Source organism: Aythya fuligula, chromosome 4 (genome assembly GCF_009819795.1).
Source record: "Aythya fuligula isolate bAytFul2 chromosome 4, bAytFul2.pri, whole genome shotgun sequence".
Lineage (NCBI taxonomy): Eukaryota > Metazoa > Chordata > Aves > Anseriformes > Anatidae > Aythya > Aythya fuligula.
The window spans coordinates 32113900-32133219 of NC_045562.1; the positions used below are offsets into that span (position 1 = coordinate 32113900).

At 40.9% G+C, this 19320-nt stretch overlaps 1 protein-coding gene across 1 annotated transcript in view; it reads right to left on the bottom strand.

Moving 5' to 3' along the window:
* Positions 1-557: 557 nt before the first annotated feature.
* The window catches only part of FHDC1 (FH2 domain containing 1), a 32089-nt gene continuing 13326 nt past the window's right edge, over positions 558-19320 (bottom strand). The window contains exons 4-11 of the mRNA XM_032187103.1: positions 15986-16071; positions 15804-15904; positions 13150-13220; positions 12942-13049; positions 11974-12044; positions 9522-9639; positions 7130-7294; positions 558-4362 (exon numbers count right to left, since the gene is read on the bottom strand). Coding sequence (XP_032042994.1) covers positions 2317-4362; positions 7130-7294; positions 9522-9639; positions 11974-12044; positions 12942-13049; positions 13150-13220; positions 15804-15904; positions 15986-16071 — 2766 coding nt within the window. The 3' untranslated portion in view covers positions 558-2316. The remainder of the gene's footprint in view (positions 4363-7129; positions 7295-9521; positions 9640-11973; positions 12045-12941; positions 13050-13149; positions 13221-15803; positions 15905-15985; positions 16072-19320) is intronic.

The following is a 19320-nucleotide window of genomic DNA, read 5'->3' on the forward strand; positions in this document are numbered from 1 at the left end:
TGGCCACATCATGCAGTGCATACACAAAGTGCTGCATCTACCATCTAATACCTTCCACCTTATACCCAAACATGTGCAGAAAGCCCTGCCTCAGGAACATTCAGAAACTAAAGACGAATTGCATGTCTTAGTACAAAAACAAACCCGGCACTGTAAAAGCCAGAATTTCTGCTGTGAAGTCCGTCCTTTTGGGATTTTCCCACAGTCACCTACACTCAGATTCCAGTTGCCAGAGACCTCCAGGACCAAAGCCAAAAGCGTAACAGGAAAAAGAAGCATAAAGCTCATGCCCAGTAAATGGGAACTTTATTAAACTACCAAGTTACTCCGAAATGTATAAATGTTCCATTAAATACATTCAGTTTTCTTTTACACAGATTTATAGAAACTTATTTACATATTCCAAACACATTTAAATTATTTTTTTCAAGCTTACTACCAATAAAAGTTTTTTTTTTTTTTTTAATAAAGGAGAAGAGTTAATCATCTGCTTTTGCAGATGTGCATACATACACACAGATACAAATAAGGAAAAGAGAGATTTTTTTTTTCTTTTAAATCTAACCCACAAGGGAGGCAGCATCCAAAAAGCTTATAGGGTTTCGAGCAAAAATTCACCCTGACCAAAAAGTGGGCTATATAAATTCTCCCTGTGGGACAGACTCAAACAAGAAGCCCTATGTAATACTTCGTGGTGTTTGGGTATGGTGTCTGCAGTAAGATTTGCTGGTATAAAGGAAGCACTAAGGGCCCCTTGCCAAATTCAGAGTACAAAGGTAGCTGTCCCTGATACTATTCCATGAGAAGCATGTGAGCAATCCGGCGGCTCGTTCTCATTCCAGCACCAAGGGATAGAGCAGACAAGCAGATCTACCATTAGTAAGTCAATGCCACTTGTCTGAAGAGATTTTCCTTTTATTTTTTATTTTATTCTTAAATGAGGCTTCATTTGTAAGCAAGTAAAAAGGCAACTCTTTAAATAAGATACTTAGGAGAACAGCGATCAGTTTCCTCACCTACGTATACTTCCCTTAGGAAGACGCATAGCATGCTGAACAAGTTTTCCCTCATTCTCTGTACCTTAGTTTGGGAAGATGTTAAAATTTGTATCTGCAGGAAAAAAGAGCTGTTTCTATTTCGTAAAAAGCTCATCAAATACTAGTTTAAGTCATCCTTTGGAGTCTTTAAACATTAAAAACCACATTCGAAGCAACCAAGGAAGTCTACAAAAACATTGTCATGCGTAAGCTCTGTGTTTCATGCTAAATATTCATGTTGACAAGGAGAAGAGGAGGAGGAGGCAGGGAAACTGATGGCTCAATCAGAGCCATTGCAACATTCAAGTAATTTGGTAGTAGATAAACCAGTGGAAACATGGAATAGTACGAAAGTGCTCGGCACTACAACGCAGCCTTCAAGACTTGAACTGCAAACATCCTTGATATGTATCATAAATATATGGCACTTCTGTATGACCCAAAGCTGGCAAGTTTGCTTGTGACTAAAACAAGTCAGATGAGGAGTAGGCATCATCCCAATGGTTACTGATGGCCCTTCCAACAGGCACAGCCTCCGGCTGTGCTGCTCGGCGCAGCACCAGCCGTATCTACTCGTGCATGCAAGACAACGCTGCCACATTCTTGGAGAAAAAGCCTCCTGGCCAGCAGAAAGTTTTCTCCAGACACACGTACACATTCATAAAACATGCTAGAAATTCTTCAGTGAGGTTAAAGACAGCCACAAACAGAAAATATCCCATTTTACTATTTTTTGGCCAGCAGTTCCCAGTCTGTCCAATTGCCAGCAATGGACTTTGCAACAGGCAAAAAAGAGTTCCTGAATCCGAGGCAGTAGAAGCAACGAAAAGCACGATCACCCACGTTCATTTTCAGTACTGTTCCACAGGATTCACTTTAACATCAAATAAGGAACCGACCAGCACAAACGCTTGAGTCTTAGGAATAATCTTATGTACATACAAACTGGCCTTTATCCATGCTTTCTGTCACAACGCGTTTCATCTTGTAGTTTAACTGCTTTACAATTTTTGGCTTTTGGTGACCTTCTATAGGATAAATACTCAAAGGCTTGCTGTTACGCTCTTATTCCATCACAGTAGCTTCAAATACATTCAAATTCATAAAAAAAAGGATTTAGACCAGAACCCGAGTAGTTGCCCTTTTCCAGTGGTGTGCGGTACTTCAAAGAGCACATGGTGTTGCTTCTCAGCAATGTTACCGTTTTAAGGAATCCCACGACGCAGACATCCAGTGCTTGAACAAGTGTTCACATTCCAAGGTTCCCCAAACCTCTCCCTTACTTCAGCAACGGCTTCAGTATTTTACCTATTGTGGTCCGGTTCGCATCTTTCAGTTTAAGAGAGGACTTCTCCTCCGTTCCCTGCTCCTTTGCTGAGGGCTCCACTTTGGTGCTGACAGTGTCTCCCTGGAGGAGGCTTCTCCCAACCGCTCTGGCACTGTTTGCTCTCTTTAAAGTACTGCCCCCATTCTCCTTTGGACTCATCTCATCAGAGGTTGCTGCTGGCTTTGCTTTAGGCAGCCGCTGGGACACAGACCTCGTGATGGTTGGAGGTCTGGATGAGCTGGAGAGATCCACTTTTGCACGCTTTGAAGAAGAAGCCACTGTATTCCTTGCGAAGCTGGGGACAGTGGATGGTGTCTTGGGGACACTGACTGGGGCAACTTTGGTGTCATCTGCAGGGGTCTGTGGTTTCACGCTGGAGCGACAGATCTTTATTTCATCTGTCTTCGATTTTACAGTACTCCTAATGGGTTTAGAGACGGGCTTCTTGAGAGCGACTCTGTCCCTCTCAAAATGAGCGCTGCTTGAGGTCACAGTCCCCCTCTGTAACCTTGGCTCTTCCACTGACACGCTGTGCCTGTAAGGACTCCTCGGCAGCGTGTCGGTTGTGCCTCGGACAGAGCTGCGACGAGACAGACGACTCTCCACCGTACTAGTTTCACGAAGCGCCGGCTTGGCTTCGGGCTTTTTCACACTGCTTGGTGGTTTGTTAGACCGAGAAATAGGCACCACTTTCCTCATACTTTCATTCTCAGAGGCATTCAAAGTTCTTACAGGTCTGGAAGAAGCTGTGTGGCTTGGGCGAGTGCCACTGGATTTGGAGGAACTTGGAGATCTGTCCTTAAGAGAGTTTCTCTTTGGTCCTATCGCGTCTTTATTTTTTACGGACTTCTCTTTAGAAAGCATGTGCTTGCTGTTGGCATCATCCTTATCATTTGTGGAAGCATGAGGAGACAGATCCTTGGCAGACGCAGTATTCAGGTTCGAGAAGAGCGTTCTAGACCTGTACTGAGCACCACTCACCGAAGAGCGTGCTTTGCCAGCCTCACTTCTTACTTCGTTGCCCACCGATTTGAAATCATTTCCCTCTTCAGAGTCCAGCGTCAAAGAGCAGTCAGTCGTCGTATCCGACACATAGAACATGGGCCCGTCATCCCTGCTTCCAGAAACACTTGTATCCAGAGACATGGGGCTGCTGCTGCTGGGCTCTGAAGCTTCGCTCTTGCCACCCACTGCCTTGGCTTTATGGTCATGGGCCTCTCTGGAGCTCCTGCAAGCTGGAGGCAAGTCATCATCAGCAGTGCTAAGGGAATGCAAGCTGAGGTCATCTAGAGTCTCCAAGTCTGTCCCACCGACATCCTCTAAGTATATTAGAGGTGTATCTTCTGCGGGCTTTGCTCCTTGAATGTCGAACTTACGCAATCCTTTAACAAGTTCGTGCTCCTCAATTGCAAGGGCCAGAGCGTTTATGTCAGCGGACTCCTCGCAGGAGGCATTAGAAGTGTGCGTGTTGTAGTTGGTGCTTCTCGGTGGGAAGCGGGCACCAGGACCGGCTGACCCACCGAAGTGACTGGACTGTGCTGGGGGCAACTGCAAGTGGTCACCGCTTTTCCCTTTGGTTTCAGACTGCTGGTGCAAGTGCAAGGTATTTAAGTTGAGATCTCTCGTTTCTTTGGATTCAGTCCAGGCCACATTGGGTCTTGCTTGTCGGGTGTTTGCACGGGGAAGGCTGTTAAACTTGTTTGGATCCTCATCTTTTGAGATCTCCAGGAAACTCTGCAGCTCCCTGTCTGCAGTAATCCCCAGAGAAAGTCGAGAGCGTCTAGAATTGGGGTTTCTGTACGAAGGGCTTTGGGGTCTCTGCTGCAAGAAGGGAAGAAATTCTTCAAGTCCTTTTTTGGCCAGCATTTCCACATCATTTTCACTGCTGCTCCGTCCAAAGCTCCCAAGCTCCCCAGCTGCCCAGGATCGACGCTTCTCCTCCAGCTCCTTCCGCCTTTGCAGATGATGAAGTTCCTGAATCTCTCGTTCCCTGTTTTCCTGATAAAGAAAGACATAAATCCATGTTACAGAGGACAGTGCCCGACATGAGAACAAGTTGCCCTGCTTTATCTTTCCCTTTATTTCTTCCCGTCAACATTATTTCCTTCTGCCATCACCCTCCCTCCACCCCCAATACATACAACCCACATGACTTCACTGTGGCAATCACAGTCTGCAAGCATTAACCATATAGGCAGCAGTTCCCTGCATAACTCATGCTGAAGGCACATCAGTCTGTGCGTTTTCTTCTTATGCTGACCAAGCTCCTGCACAGCACAGAATGTGACCTGTCAAACCCAAGCAGATGTCAGGTGCACTCAAAGAGTCCCTGCTATATATGGAGAGCTTGAAATCTGCTCGCGGTATGTTTAGAGTTGGCAGCCTTATCTGGTGAGTAAACTTCCACCTGAGCATTACATATTTTACAACAAACTCGTCTGATGAGCACACAGTCAGTGTGTTCCTTCCACTGTCCCATATTACAACAACTGCAATTGGAGCAGCAAGTGGGGTTGCTACGGGGTGCTACTTACCTCCAACTTGAGCATAACAGAAGGGGAATTTTATGAAAAGACATTACCTACTTCCACATGAAAGCAAATTAAAAAGTTTATACACTGCCTCATTATCATTACTTAGACAACAACGGACACCTCTCAAGGACCATTAATAAATGCTTCATCCCAGATTTGGACCTCTTGTTCACTTCAAAAATTGGTAACTACTGCTCAGAAGTTGCCCGGGGCAGGCTGGGGATTTTGCTAACGAAGCTACTGGGTTCTGGTTTAGAAGGCAGCAGTTTGTGCTTGAAAGACAACACAGGAACACCTTTCTGCTATAAAATCATCGTCAGTGGATTATTATGACCGTCAACATTTTAAGTGTCACCTCTACACTTCAGATTTAATCTAGGTGCAACTTCAGTTGACCTTTCCAGGTTATTTTCTGAAATGGAGAACCTGGTTTTCTAGAGCCAGTACAGCTGTAGCAAAAGAAAGAAGAGAAAGGGCTAGTCTTGACAGAGGATTCAAAATTACATCATTTTCCAGCATGTTGTTAAGTCTGCCCTCAGCAAGCCTGTATGACACACTGTTTAAAAAAACACACCTCTATTTGTCTGAAGCACTGTCTAGTTTGATTTTCCCAGTGTTGTGACAACAGAAGAGCTGCACAACTATAAACAGTTGCCTGAAAGCTTTCAGTAAACAAAAGCCTAATGCTGAAACTCCTTTTGATGAATGGGTTGATCTACACCTCTTAAAGTGGATTTGAGGTGACACTGGGCTGTGAAAGATAAGATGCATTAGAGACCTCAGAAACCCAAACAGCTAAGAAAGGAAAAAGAAAAAACTTGCTTTTCAGGAAGAATGTCTGTGACAGGGAGCTTTCTTTCACAGGCGTGGAATTACAGAATTAATTCTTGCCTAATGCTAAAGCTTAACTTTAAATATCCCATTGTAAAGAGAAATAGTTAAAAATAGTAGTAAGTAGATATTACTTTCGTCTTCCATACTAGACACAGAACATTTTAACCTCACCCAAAACATGCTTCTGGAGATTTTATTCACAAGAAAAATCTATTTTAAGCACATAGAGCCATATTCTAAAATTGAAAAAAAAAAAAAAAAGAGTTAACACACAGTTTGAAATATGTGCACTTGGCTACCGTGTGTAAGCCATCTTTTCACACTGCTGGCTGTGCTGTCCACATGTTACATTGAGCAGACCTGCAGTCTCTATTCTAAATTGTTCCGTTAAATTTGTAGGGACATAGGTAATCCACATAAAATACCTCATAAGTAAATCTTTTCAATAGTCACAAATAAAAGACTAATTTGTCATTATTTTAGTGTGATTACTTACTACAGAGAGAGGAAGGGAGATCCCCATGGGACCCTGAAGTAATAGCTATTCATCAACCACTTGTAATGTGTGACTATGAATTAAATCCCCAGCCCTGAATAATCGAACACGTCCTTCATGAATGCACAAAGTCATCTCTCACTGAAATGTCTGCAATAGTTACCACCGTTTATATCTGTATAATATTCACATGCATAACTACGTGCTGCCTTGGGTGGTAAACGGTAGGTAAGCTAATGGGGTAATGAGCATGTTAACTGAACGTCCTCTTAGCTTGCTGTAATCAAGAACGTTCTCTCATTTCTAAACTAAAGCTTTTATGCAAAGTGCTGTCAAATGCAGATCTCATAAGGCAGAAAAAATAAATATATTTCTGGATCCATCTAATTGATGCTATTTATGAAGTCCTAAAAATTATTTGTAATGACAGGCAGACTTTTCTCAACCAAAATTCTAACCAGGGCTAATATTGCTCCTTGCCTATGCTTATCTTCGCATACTTGAATTATTTGGGACCAATTCAAGGTGTGCAGTTAGTTATATACCATATAGCAATTATCAACCTTCTCACCAAAGGAGGAGGAAGAAGCCCACCTACAAGCAGGCCTACAGGCTACCCTGACAGAACACCTCAATGGTCTGGCCAGCCTGAGCAGAAGGTGCAGAAGAGAACAAGAGCTGATGAGTTGGCAGTGGGACTGCATACCGGGCTGGGCAGGATGACCATTTCCACGGCAGTTTGCTGTAGCCATTCTGGCAAATATACCAAATACCACCAGATAGGAAGTGTCCCATAGGCAGAAAACAAATAACTTAATCCTTGTGGGCCAGCATTTATTTCAAACGAGTGAGAATTGCATTCAGTGCTTACCAGCCTTACTGCAAGTTTAATGGTGCTTACCTTAACAGCCTTGTTGAATCTAATGCAGAAGTCCCTAAATATCTGGAAACATTCATCCAACTTCATAGTTTCTTTGTCCTCACAGAAGAAGTCAATGAGAGCGTTTCCTTCCTTTTGCAATTCCCGTTTCTGGTGTTCAAGCTCTTTTAGATGTCTTACAGCAAACTGTAGCAAAAAACACAGTAGGGTGAACTAGATAGAAAAATTAAAGTCCCAACAGGTGATGTAAATATTAAGAATTTAAGAAAATCACTTTCCATCCTAGAAGCTAGCTGTTACAGAGCCCCGGAAATTAAGACTTTGAGGGAAAACTTCTAGTAACTAAAAGAAGCGTCTTGTCATTTCAATAAATTGATTAAGGAAGGTCAAGGAAAATGCATAAATCAAAATGTAAATTCTAGTGACAAGGATACAAACCAGGCAAAAGTTCAAAAGCCCTTGAACTGACATAGATCTGTAATTCTCAGTTGAGTAAAACCAAAGACTGTATTGGTGGACCACTATGGAGCCCCCACAAAGCTCTCATGCCTTATTTTCCTATTTTCCTGGCAACTTTAAACTCAGTTGAAATGGTTTAGTTCTTTCTCTCTGATTTTCTCAAAAAAATCATGAATAAATTCATGGATATACATCATACGATCCACTGCTTCCTGAGCTGACCTTAGACCACCACCAAAAAGCCTTTCATGCCAGACAGGTAAGGGAACACATATACTATAAATGTATTTTAAGACATCCAGAAATTATCTCTGTAAAGTAGTGCTCTGAGTCAGAAGTGTAGAGCTATACAGACTTGGTTGGAGTAGATTGTTGGAAAAAAGTCAGGAGGAAGACAGCAAGACTGTAGTTAGACTTTGAGCAGCAGAACTACTTAAAAGAATTTCAGAAGTTGCTCCTCTGTCTCTCTGATCTACATCACCAGCCATTCACTCCCATCCTTGCATGGTCCCACATCTGAGAGCACATCTGACTCAAAGTAATGTGGGGAGAAAATTAATTTCCAGACAAATCTGTTCTGACACTGTCCACCTCATGATCACCTAAATACTTCTTGTACTGCAGCACTGGAGTGTGAATAGGCAGCTGGAGGTACTGGTGACCATTTAAGACAACCCCACCTGCCAGAAAGCTACTTGCCAAATGATGCCAGTAGGGTAGGAACAAATCTGACTTGTTAGCGTTCAGAAAAAAAAACAAAACTGGATAGAAGATAAACTGGACAATTGACAAGAGCATACATAGAAAATTAGTTCCTCCCACATATTTCAGTAATTTATTCATGAGGATGAGATAATGAAAGCTGACTTTCAATCAGCTTGGTTATCATCTGCAATTTAAAAACAAAAACCGGAAGCGTTTCTGTAAGGTATGTATTTGTAAAATTATTTTTTTCCCAACATTTTTTTGGAACGTGGCCTAAACAAGGTTGTAGTGTTACGTAAAACCATCTATTAAATTAAAAAAAAATTCCCAAACATGTCAGAACAGAACATTAAAGAGTCTGGGTGCAATGGATAAAAGCCAATATTTCAGAGTGAATGAGGACAGCTATTTCAATCTTGACCCGCCTCTTTCTTCATCAGCTTCACATCTCCTGTAAAACTACAGGACTATTAACTACACTTGCAAGTTGAAAATCAGCGTGGGTTAAGTTCCAGTTCCAACGCCTGCTTTTTCACTTTTAATAACTATCTATAGTATGAAACAGAAAAAAACATTTAATTGAAGTATAATACATATTTCTCCAGGCATCACCCGGAAAATACCAAGAACTTTGCATCAAAGCTAAGCGCTCTGCTTCAAAGTGAAGTGCTATACACATTCATGCTTATGAAGTCACTGCGATAGGAAAAAAGAAAAGGAGAGCCTACCAAGAAGAAATGGTATGGCTTAAGAATAATACACTCTGTGTGAAGGGCAAATTAGTACAGAAAACAGCCCCTTAGCATGCAAGCTGCTAACAATATCTCCCCAGTCACCTAACAATCAGGATTAATATGCATAGCACAGCCTCAGCAAAAACTGACATGATCCAATATAATGTCACAGCTGCCCGAAGTGTAGTATCTGTGTGTTAAGTACAAAACCAGAGATTGGTCCCAATTGTTTTATATTTTAACTACAGATCTCCAACAGTCATTTCACAGGCTTCAAACACGCTTGCCTAACAAGCCTCAGCCAATGTACACTCAACATCCCTCCTGGTAAAAATACAGTCTTTCCAACACTCTTGACAAACAGCATATATTTGGAACATCTTCGTACAACTGACAGAGTAGGCATATTGAAACAATGCTTCACTTTATTAACTTGTCCACACAAATTACACTGAGCTGAGGAATGCTACTGCATTCAGGTGATAACAACACATTAACACAGATATCCTACAAACCTGCAGAAAGCTTTCCATCTGGTAAAAGAGTTTCGGGTCTCGTCGAATGCTGTCTTTAACAGATCTTGCTTTGAAAGACAGCGATTGAAGCTCTGCTTCTAAATTATCAATGGATAACCTAAAAAAACGCATATACAGAGAATACTTATCAGTGAGAAAGAGTTGCCCCTAGGTTAGCCACAATATGCATCAAAAATGGATGTTTAACACGAGGTGCAAGCTGGCTTTTAAACAAGACCTGCCTGTTCAGGAACTATTTCCAGAGTATAAATCGAAAGTTAGGAGAGAGATAAGCACATTTCTTCTTATTTGCAAACTGAAAAGATTCCCATGGGGTGTGGTTTCACAATTAACTCAAGCCAGTCCTACCCAGCCTTACCACCTGAAAGCGCAATGCCACCCTGCCCAAGCACTCCTTTTTTCTCCCTGTGGCCTGTGCTAGCACTCATCTTCTAAATACAGCCATATCTGCGAACTGAAAATTAACCCAAAGAAAGGTAAAACAATTTGCTTCCAGATGGATCATTTCCTTGGTCCATCTTTTTACATTACTGTTTAAGTGCCAAAGCTGGCACAAAAAGGGGTCAGAAGGGACTGTCAGCCAGGACTGCCCATTTTGGCAATAACATGAGGCATCATGAAATTGCATGTTATGTTCTTCTAAATTGTCACAGCAATGTAGCCCACACAGTCTCGACACAGCAGTTGTAACATTTCATCCTTCTACCACATACCAGCAGCAGAGCTGCTCCTGTTTTTAGGCAAAAGGAACTCAACAAATGTACGATCACAGGAAGGAGCTCTCATCTGATGTAATCTAAGTCTCATCCTGGGAGAGGCACTTTCCATACGATGGGAGCTTCCACTCAAATCCCTCAGTCACTTTGAGGGTAAACACTCCTAAAGCCACGACATTTCCTTCACAAGGAAACTGAGCTCTGTCTGGAGTTGAAGCACCACTATTTCCAAAACGGTAAAACTTAACAATTTTTGCACATATGCTCCTAAACTACCCTTAATTCACCAGCAGAGAGACTTCAACACAGTAAGGCTGAAGACGTGTGGCAGACTGACTCAGTACACATGGCAGAACATGGTGACAGCACGTATAAATGAATATAATATGTGTTGTGTTTTCTCTGCTTACTTAATCTCCAAAGGTTAGCTCCCTGCTCTGGGAAGATGATGGGTGTTTTTGCAAATGAGAAGAGGTGTACATGATACAGGCTATGTTTTTCTGCCTGTGAAAGAGGAGGATGAAGGACTACAAGGAAAGAAGGTGAGATAATAAAAAATAGAGTACATAATGGCAGTTGTTTTAACATGCTCTAATTGGAAGGATTTATGAGCAACTTGTACATGACAGTTGTCTCTAATAATGATCTTCCTCACGCCCAGTGGTAGGACATGTATTTCATTTTGTTTCATTTTCCTGTAGAGTGCATTCCACAAATAGATTTCAGCAAGAGTTATAACAGAAGATTTTCAGCATTAACAAATGTGATCAAAGTACCAAACGGCTTGAAAAATATCACCAGTTTTCAGATTCTGCCTGTTCCCCCATAGTTTGCCAGGGGGCTTGGATGACGAGGGAAGCTACATTCCCCAGCAGGCCACGAGGCAGACTGCCAAGAAGGTGTGTGGGTTGGATGGCAGAGAGCCACACAGGTGGTCCATCAAAAATTTTCTGATTAACTCCATGGCCACTCCTTTCTTCAGAAGATTTCAGAGTCCTTTGCAGACATGACTTAATTCTGCATCAGATATAAGAGCAGAGCTTGGATCCATTTTACAGCTGGGAAAATAATGTAAATAGATTGCCCAAAGCTCAAGGAGCAAGGAAGTAGCAAAACTGGGAGTAGAACTCCAAGATCACTAGCTTCCAGGTTTGTGCTTTAGATCGCAACATCTCACAAAGGCAGGTACAGTTATCAAGGTATGAATCAGGTTCGGTTTAAAATTATGCAGCTAGAGATGTTGAGATGAAAACACAGAGCCCCAAATCCTTCAGATTTTCCACCTGACAGAAATGGAGAAGCAAACCAAGTATCAAAACACATCTAAGAGAAGCCATGGCCAGCACTTGTATCTGGAACCACACTTGGAAGAGCACTGAACCCCGCTCAGAGACAGATGAAAATTGGTTTAAAGAAAAACATGAATGTGCTTTAGCATGATCTCTTAAAAGTAGCATCCATGAGCATGGTATTTGACAGAGATGAAACTACAAAACACTTCTGGAGATTGTGTCATAAAAAACCTTACACCTGAAGGCACATTGCAGGCATATTTCTGCTAGCAAATGGAAATGCAGCCCTCAAAGCTATAGTAAACATTTGTAAAGATCTCAGGTTTTGTGCCAAGACTTCTCTGAATGAGCCTCATTGCTGCACAAATAAAAAAGTTCCAAGTCACAGTCTAACCCTAAGTTTTCAGTTTTCTTTTGGCTTACCTGGCAGCATCATGAACATCCCTGATTTTTTCTGAAAAGTTGAGAAGAGCAGCATCTTTCTTTTGGGCTTCCTGAAGCAAACAGAACAAAACCAAAACACACACAACCCATTAACATTCCATTACCAGGCCAAAGTGCCTAAGTCCAACAGCTCTAAAGCCTCTGGGAGGGCATTTAAAGTTTTGTCTCCTGCACTGTTTTCCTTCCCGTGCAATCCTAACACAGTTGAGCAGAGGACACCACTTAAAAGAAAAGCAGGGATGAGAACTAGAAACATTAAACAAGAGCTTCCATTTCACAGTCCACAGCTATAGCTGCTTATACCAGTGAACTCAAGTCACATTAATAGGGAATGCTAGGGAAAGAACAATTTACTGATGCCTATTGTTTGAGCAGATACAATGTTTCCTGCACAAACATCAATTAATACCCCATTGTTTGCTGACTAGAAATCTGTTAAGCCAGTTTGTACACAGATAACCAAAGGCACATATGGAAGCATTTAAATTCCCTCCCTTCTAAAATCAAAAAGTTTGAAAGGAAAGAAAAATAACTAAAAAAAAAAAGTCTGCTGCAGCTTTAAAAATACTTGTCAGTCACCAGAGGTAGAAAAAAAGAAAAAAAACAACCGTTGATGAAAAGATTCAGTAGGATGATTAAAAGAGTACTTATCAAAAAAAAAAAAAAAGTCACTTCTACATTGTAAGAATTCAGGACAGTAAGAGATAAGCTACAGTGAGAAAGTTAGATGAAGGTAAGCTCCTACATGAGATTAAAAAATCAAGCTTTCCATGGATTTCTGGATAGGGTGACCAGAGATAGAAAAAATAGTGAACTTTGTGTAAGGAGGAGAAAAGAAGAGGATCAAAGCCTTAAACAAACCACTTTTTCTGAGACACATAGCTCCTTATATTGTCAATCATCTATGGCTTTAGGTTTGCATCAGTTACAAAATAGCTTTTATATACCAGAGCAACAAAATGCAGCAGGCTCATCCCAGGTTTGTTTGCTTTTGTGTCCGCCAGCTTGAGCAGCGACGACAGTTTAAATCCAACAGCATTGCCAGCATAACCTCCCTAAAAAGAAGGAAACAGCTGAGGTGTGTGGCATAAATGGACTGCAATACTAACAATGAAGTTTGGTCGATCAGCCGTCCCCATTTTAGATGTCACTTACCGCATTCATAATATTCCCAGCCTGGAGGACCAAGTGCAATATGGAATGCAGCTCCTCACAAGTCATTAACTCTGTAAGGAGCAGAAAATTGCTGTCTAATAATTGTTTACAAATACACACACACTTAACAAACTGCTCTTCACATCAAGCTTTTAAAGATATTGATTTTTATTTTAACAAGAAACTACAGTGAATTGAAAGGTCATGGGAAAAAAAAGGTCCTATATAATTCAAAGTCAAAAGCACAGTTGGCAAACCTCAAGTATATGTTCAGACTTCAGCTTTGCAAGTGTAGTATTTCCAAGGCAACCCCCAGTAGCTCACAAAACATTTGGGGCCTGATCCTGCAATGTGCAAAGTATCTTATGCAAGTGTCCTCACAACCTACTAAATTCAGTGTGAGGCAAATGTTCTGCACCTCGCAGGATCCATTGCCATCTGTCAGGATTGGATTTTTGAACAATTATTCTTTTTAGGGAGACTTAGCCATCAGGCCTGAGAAGACATCAGACAATGTTTTAATTTTCCATTCTTATCTCACTCCCATTATGAATCACTATTTTATTTCTATATAATCACCAACTCAGAGTGGCATTTGTTTTACCTCAGTGACATCAAAGATGATTAGCAAAGTTATATTCAGTGTGAAGCAAAGAGTCAAATGGAATAGAACTGCCACTTAAAGCTTTTCCATCACGGAAGCTTGCTTTGTACACATGCCCTTTTTGCAAAATGCACAGTAGTGTTCTGAGTTCATACACCTCTTCACCCACCCCACACATGAACAGAAAACAACATGTGTTTAAAAGTAACTGAGCATAGCACCTTAGAAATAAAGGCACGGGAATTCAAAATTGCTAAGAGTTAATAAATCAACATTACACAAACGGCACAGTAAACCAAGTAACTGCAAATTTGCAAGTCAACTATAAGGCAAGAAAATCGATGTGAGCTGTTTTTAATGTAAGGTACTAATAAAAGGTGGAATCCTTTCGATTGCAGTATAAATGCTTTTAGAAATTATTTCGTTTCAAAGTTCACATTCTGAAATTTACCCCACATTTAACTGCTTAACACAATGCACTAATCTATCATGTTGGAAGCAGACAGCCCTTGTATCTTTGGATTTCAGTGTTTGCAGGATAAAATCATAGAACTAATTAAGCAGTCTGAGATCTAACAAGCTATAGGTGAGGAAGTAAGGGGGAAGAAAGAGGAGGGAATACAAAAGAGAATACTGGATTTCATAAGGCCAAGGAGAGAAAGCAACATCTGAAGTTTTTGCATACTAAGAGCCTGCTTAGCGTCACTACGAGATACATCCATTTGTAGGCGAGATGAGAATCCACCAAGCTATTTAGACCATCCTAAGCCTTAGTGGTTATCAGCGTTAGGATTTAAGTAAATATTCTCGCAGCTTAATTACAAGGAAAGAAACAGAGTAGATGGGTATAGAAAAGTAGACAGAATTCCTAAACAACTTCAGGCTATCAACAAGCCCTCAAGTGAAAAGACCAAATGGAGAGGAGCGCATGACACAACTGGACTGAAGACAGGGAAGCTCAGCCTGATTTGCATGACTGGCCTGGTGCAGGATCTGGAGACTAAAGTGTCTCCTCTGGAGGGAAAGAATTCATCAGAAAGGTCCTGGGTGAAGGACATGAAGGACAATAGGGCGCGGCTGCTTTTATACATAACATATTCCCCTCACCTATGTCTGTTGCTCAAAACAAAGAGCAATGATTTCAAAGAGCTCCCAATAAAAGGCCAAACTCAAACCTCAGCTTAAAGTAAGGGGCATTTTCCTGAGTCAGGAAGGACCAGTTCAATCCCCACATTTGGGAAGAACACACCAGACTTCTCTCCCTTTCCTTTCACTAAAAATGACTATCCTAAGCGCTGGTGTTCATATTTGAATATTTTGACTACTGTGCCTTTTTATCCCACTAGAAGCAGTCTAGACAGTGCTCCAGTAGTCTGTCAGAAAATTTACCAGCATGAAGCAGGACTTTCATACTGAGAAATAGGACAAATAGGTACTCAAGGCATTTGAAAATGTCAGCATTAATGTTAAATTAAACTAGGACATCAGTTATTTTCCCACAGAGCAGAAGATACCAGATTTGCTTAAGAATAGCCAGTCGTAGTATTTCAAAGATTGTGAAATGTAGAGAACATAAAACAGAATTACGTTTCCACAGTAAAGATTTTAGCCTATCAGTACTGCCGCCTCAAAAGGCAGCTGCACATAGGGAAATCTGAAAGCTCTACAGTGATTTTCTCTGAAAATTAGCAAAAAAGTTTAACAATGGGATTCAATCACAGCAACACATGATACATGAAAGAGTGAACTGTATTCAAATGACAAGGATGTGTCCTAATTTGATCATGGACACCTTTGCTTGCGTCAGCTTAGGATACGCTGTTTGTAGGCTTTGGTCATGAACTCATTGGTAGTGTGGCCAAGTCTCCAGATTTTTGATTTTGGAAGCAAAGATTCACCAGACACACCCTGATGGCATTTGTCAGAGGGGAGTTAGCTTCCTTTTAATAGTGAAGGTACCTGAAATTCAAGCTCTGGTCTTCATAATGCAAACTAATTAACATGCTAACAAAAACAAGAGTATTATACATGTCCCAACATGCTTAATTACCTTTTGTTGCCCGTCTTATAATTTTCATGTCATCCTGCAGAGAAGCACAGGAGGGTGAGAACTCCCTCTCTAACACCATGGCTTCAATCCTAAGAGCGTAACTGGAGCAGACAAACAAACAGGTTTAGAACTGACAGCCAAAGAGAACCATCATGAACAGAATAAACCTACTATCTCCTTACTTTGGCACCTGGATTAGTAAATACATGAAGGAATCAGCTTGAGACAGTTTTGATACATCTCCATCAAAGGCTTTTAATTTCTTTACCTAGAAAAGAGAAAAAAACACTAGCAAAGAATTTTATTGAAGATCAAGATTAACTTGATTCTGGAAGGAAACACCCTGAAAAACAGTAAATTTAACAGGAGTTAAAGAGTTCACTCAGTGGCTAAACAGCTTTAGAGCCCAAGATCTTGGGATTTGGGCACATCCCAACCAGAAAATAAAACCATTAACACCACTCTTCTCCCCAAAGCCTAGCTACAAAATCCAATGGAAAAAACATGGTACCATCACTCTGTATCTCCTCCGCTCCCCGTCCCCAACTGCTCCCTCACACATGTTCAGTCGGTGTTTAAAAAAAAAAAAATTGGCCTCATCATTATGTCTAGGATAACACTGTTCCAGTTTCCCTGTGAGAATCGGTTCTTCTCTTTCTCACTGGTCCATTTGCCATTCTCCAACTAAATGTTTGTTCTGCCAGGAAACAGCTGCTTAAGTGATGATCTGAAAAATGATCCTCAACTTTTCAGCAACTACGATACACACTTGGGCATAACCTAAAGTACTGGGTGTAGTTTAAAGTTAACTGTGTTCAGCATTTTCAGCATAAGACTGCCTAAGTCTCTTTGGCACTGCCTAAGTCTCTTTTTTTCCAGATACTTGCTTCAACTGTTGCCTCTAAAACTCTCTTAAGGGGTAAAACCTAATGCTCGAGTTTATTTTTTTTTTCATTCATATGACATAGTTTAAAGATAAATGCAAGGTTGCATTTTGAAGTTATTTGTGGTCAGTATTTTGAGACAGCGTTTACGTGTAAAGGAACTATCACTGCATTCATTTTGTCAATCTTCCTTCCCAGCTCCACCAAAATCCATATATTTGCATGATCTGCAAGCCACTGATCTGCCCACATACTTAGTATATGTTTATACAGAAGAAAGGGAAAATACATGCACATACACTTAAGTATAACTGGAATTTCTTCCACATTTCCCAATACAGCAATTGTGTCCAAAAGCAGAGCTCACTCACAATTATGCTATTGCTTCATTCAACCAACAAGTTCACATCCAGTATCAGTTGTACACTTCCACTGATTTAAACACTACCCATCAGCCTTCCCTTTTATGACATTACACTTAAGGCCCATTCATAACCACATTTACACAGCTGCTTTTCAGTTTTAGGAAGCTTGTTAAGATATCATGGAAAGAGACACACTCCATCAGGGCATCAACAGTTTTCAGGCTGCCAGGAATTAACAAGATATCCATGAGTTCTAGATTTTTTTTTTTTTATATATATTGTTGCTGTTGTTTGTGGCTTTTTTTTTTTATTATTTTGATTTCACATTGTAAAAAAAAAAAAAAAAAAAAAAAAAAAGAGCAATACTGATCTATAGTGAAAGACAACACAGGTTATGCTAAATCAGGGATTTTAAAAAAAAATCGGCACTTGCAGAATAAAAGGATTCTTAAATCACTTTTTCCGCTTTATTCCCATTCTTTCTTTTCCATACCATACAATACAGAGGTGTTAAAAGCACATTAGTAAAGAGAAAACAAAAATTGGAAATTAAACCCAGAATAACAAAGCTTCCTTTTCAAATTTCAAACCAACAACAAAACAGACCAATATAAAAACTTCTGCCAGAAAGAGAATTCCAAGCAAAAAAGCAATTTTTATTCAGGCTATCTAACTCAATTTCCTAACCTGCCATTTAACTCAAGATATTCGGACAAAAGCTCCTTCTAAAGACAAACTGCATACCATTTATTTGAGGCCTGAGAAAACTCCTAATTTACAGAGTCATTCAAGAAGTCTGCCAACAAAAAACAGGAAAGACCAGACTCAACATTCCTGATATTTCTAAGGTGTTAAAACAAGCAAGAAACAAAACCCAAATAAACACTTTTTCCCCCCTACATTATGAAGTGGGGGGCGGGAGATAGTAAATATCTCAGGCAGTCTTTGCAGGTGGTTCTTTAACCTTCCCAAAACATAGCGGTCTACTTTCTAAGCAACAAAACCTGCAAATTCTCCAACTTTGTTTTAGTATATTGCAAACATCAATTTGCCTATAAAGGACACAGGCATTCAGATTTTCATGGGCGGAAAAAACCAACCACCAACAACAAAAAAACAAAAGGAGCACACCACTGCCACCCGCAAATCACCAAGATGCCACAGGCATTTAAAGAAAGATGCGATTTTAATACTTAAATGCACAAAAAGTGAAGAACAAAGCCTGAGATACTCACACAAATATTAACTTATGCTGCCTGAACTACATTTAAATGTAGTGCTGTAAGCAGAATCAATGTTACTTATGTGGAGTGTTAATGCTGCAATGTGAATTTTGCTTCCCTGGGAGTCGAATGTTTCAAAACTTTTTGTGGACGCTGGATGAAATCCACTTTCTCCCACCCTGTACCAGGAAAAATGCCTGGAGTGGTACAAGGGCGTCAAAACCCCAGAATTCACCCAGAGGAGTTTTCCTGTACAAGCAAAACAGAAGATATTCACCTGGCTGCTTTCTGATGGGTAGGATGGGGTGTGAATGTCACAATGCAAAAATTTGGGGCAGTTGCCAGCCCAAAAGAGAGTCTGTGTAATGATCCTTAAAATAAAGATGTTCTCACAGCATGGCTACGCTTTTTCCATCCCACATCAGCCATCTTAAACCCCGCTGTCTTTGCCCTAGATGTCCAAAACTACCTTTATAAGGAATAACAAAGAATCTTCACTAACAAGTCCCAAACCCAAGCAAGGTAGAGGACAGTGACCCACTCCACAAAAACACAAACAGGGAAGAGTTACGAGGTCCCTTTTGTCCTACAATTCAGCACCTCATAGCCTGGTTCCCTTTGTGAATTTCAGTTTTCCAGACAGGAGGCTGAATCCCGTGTTAACCCTGTCTTAAAACTGGAAATACTCTGGGGAATGGCTAAGGACAACACCTCAATGAAGTTACAACACCACTTGCATGTGCATTCCCTTTTTAATACTCAATTCACAACTGAAAAAGTCCCTTTCTCCCATCATGAAGCAGAAATAAAAGTTACTTTTTTGACACTCCCTATAAACTGAACTAACAGCTTCTATACACCAAAGCTCAGAAGTTTTGGATGGCTGCCCCTACGTGTTCCAGGGCTACTCAGAAGCCCATGGGAGAGGCCTCTTCTCTCTACAGCCACGTTGCCTCAGTCTTGCTAACGAGAACCAACAACCTCCAGCACTCCTACAAGTGGGAGTCCAACCAAAACACCCAACGCAGCCAGGAATTGCAAAGAA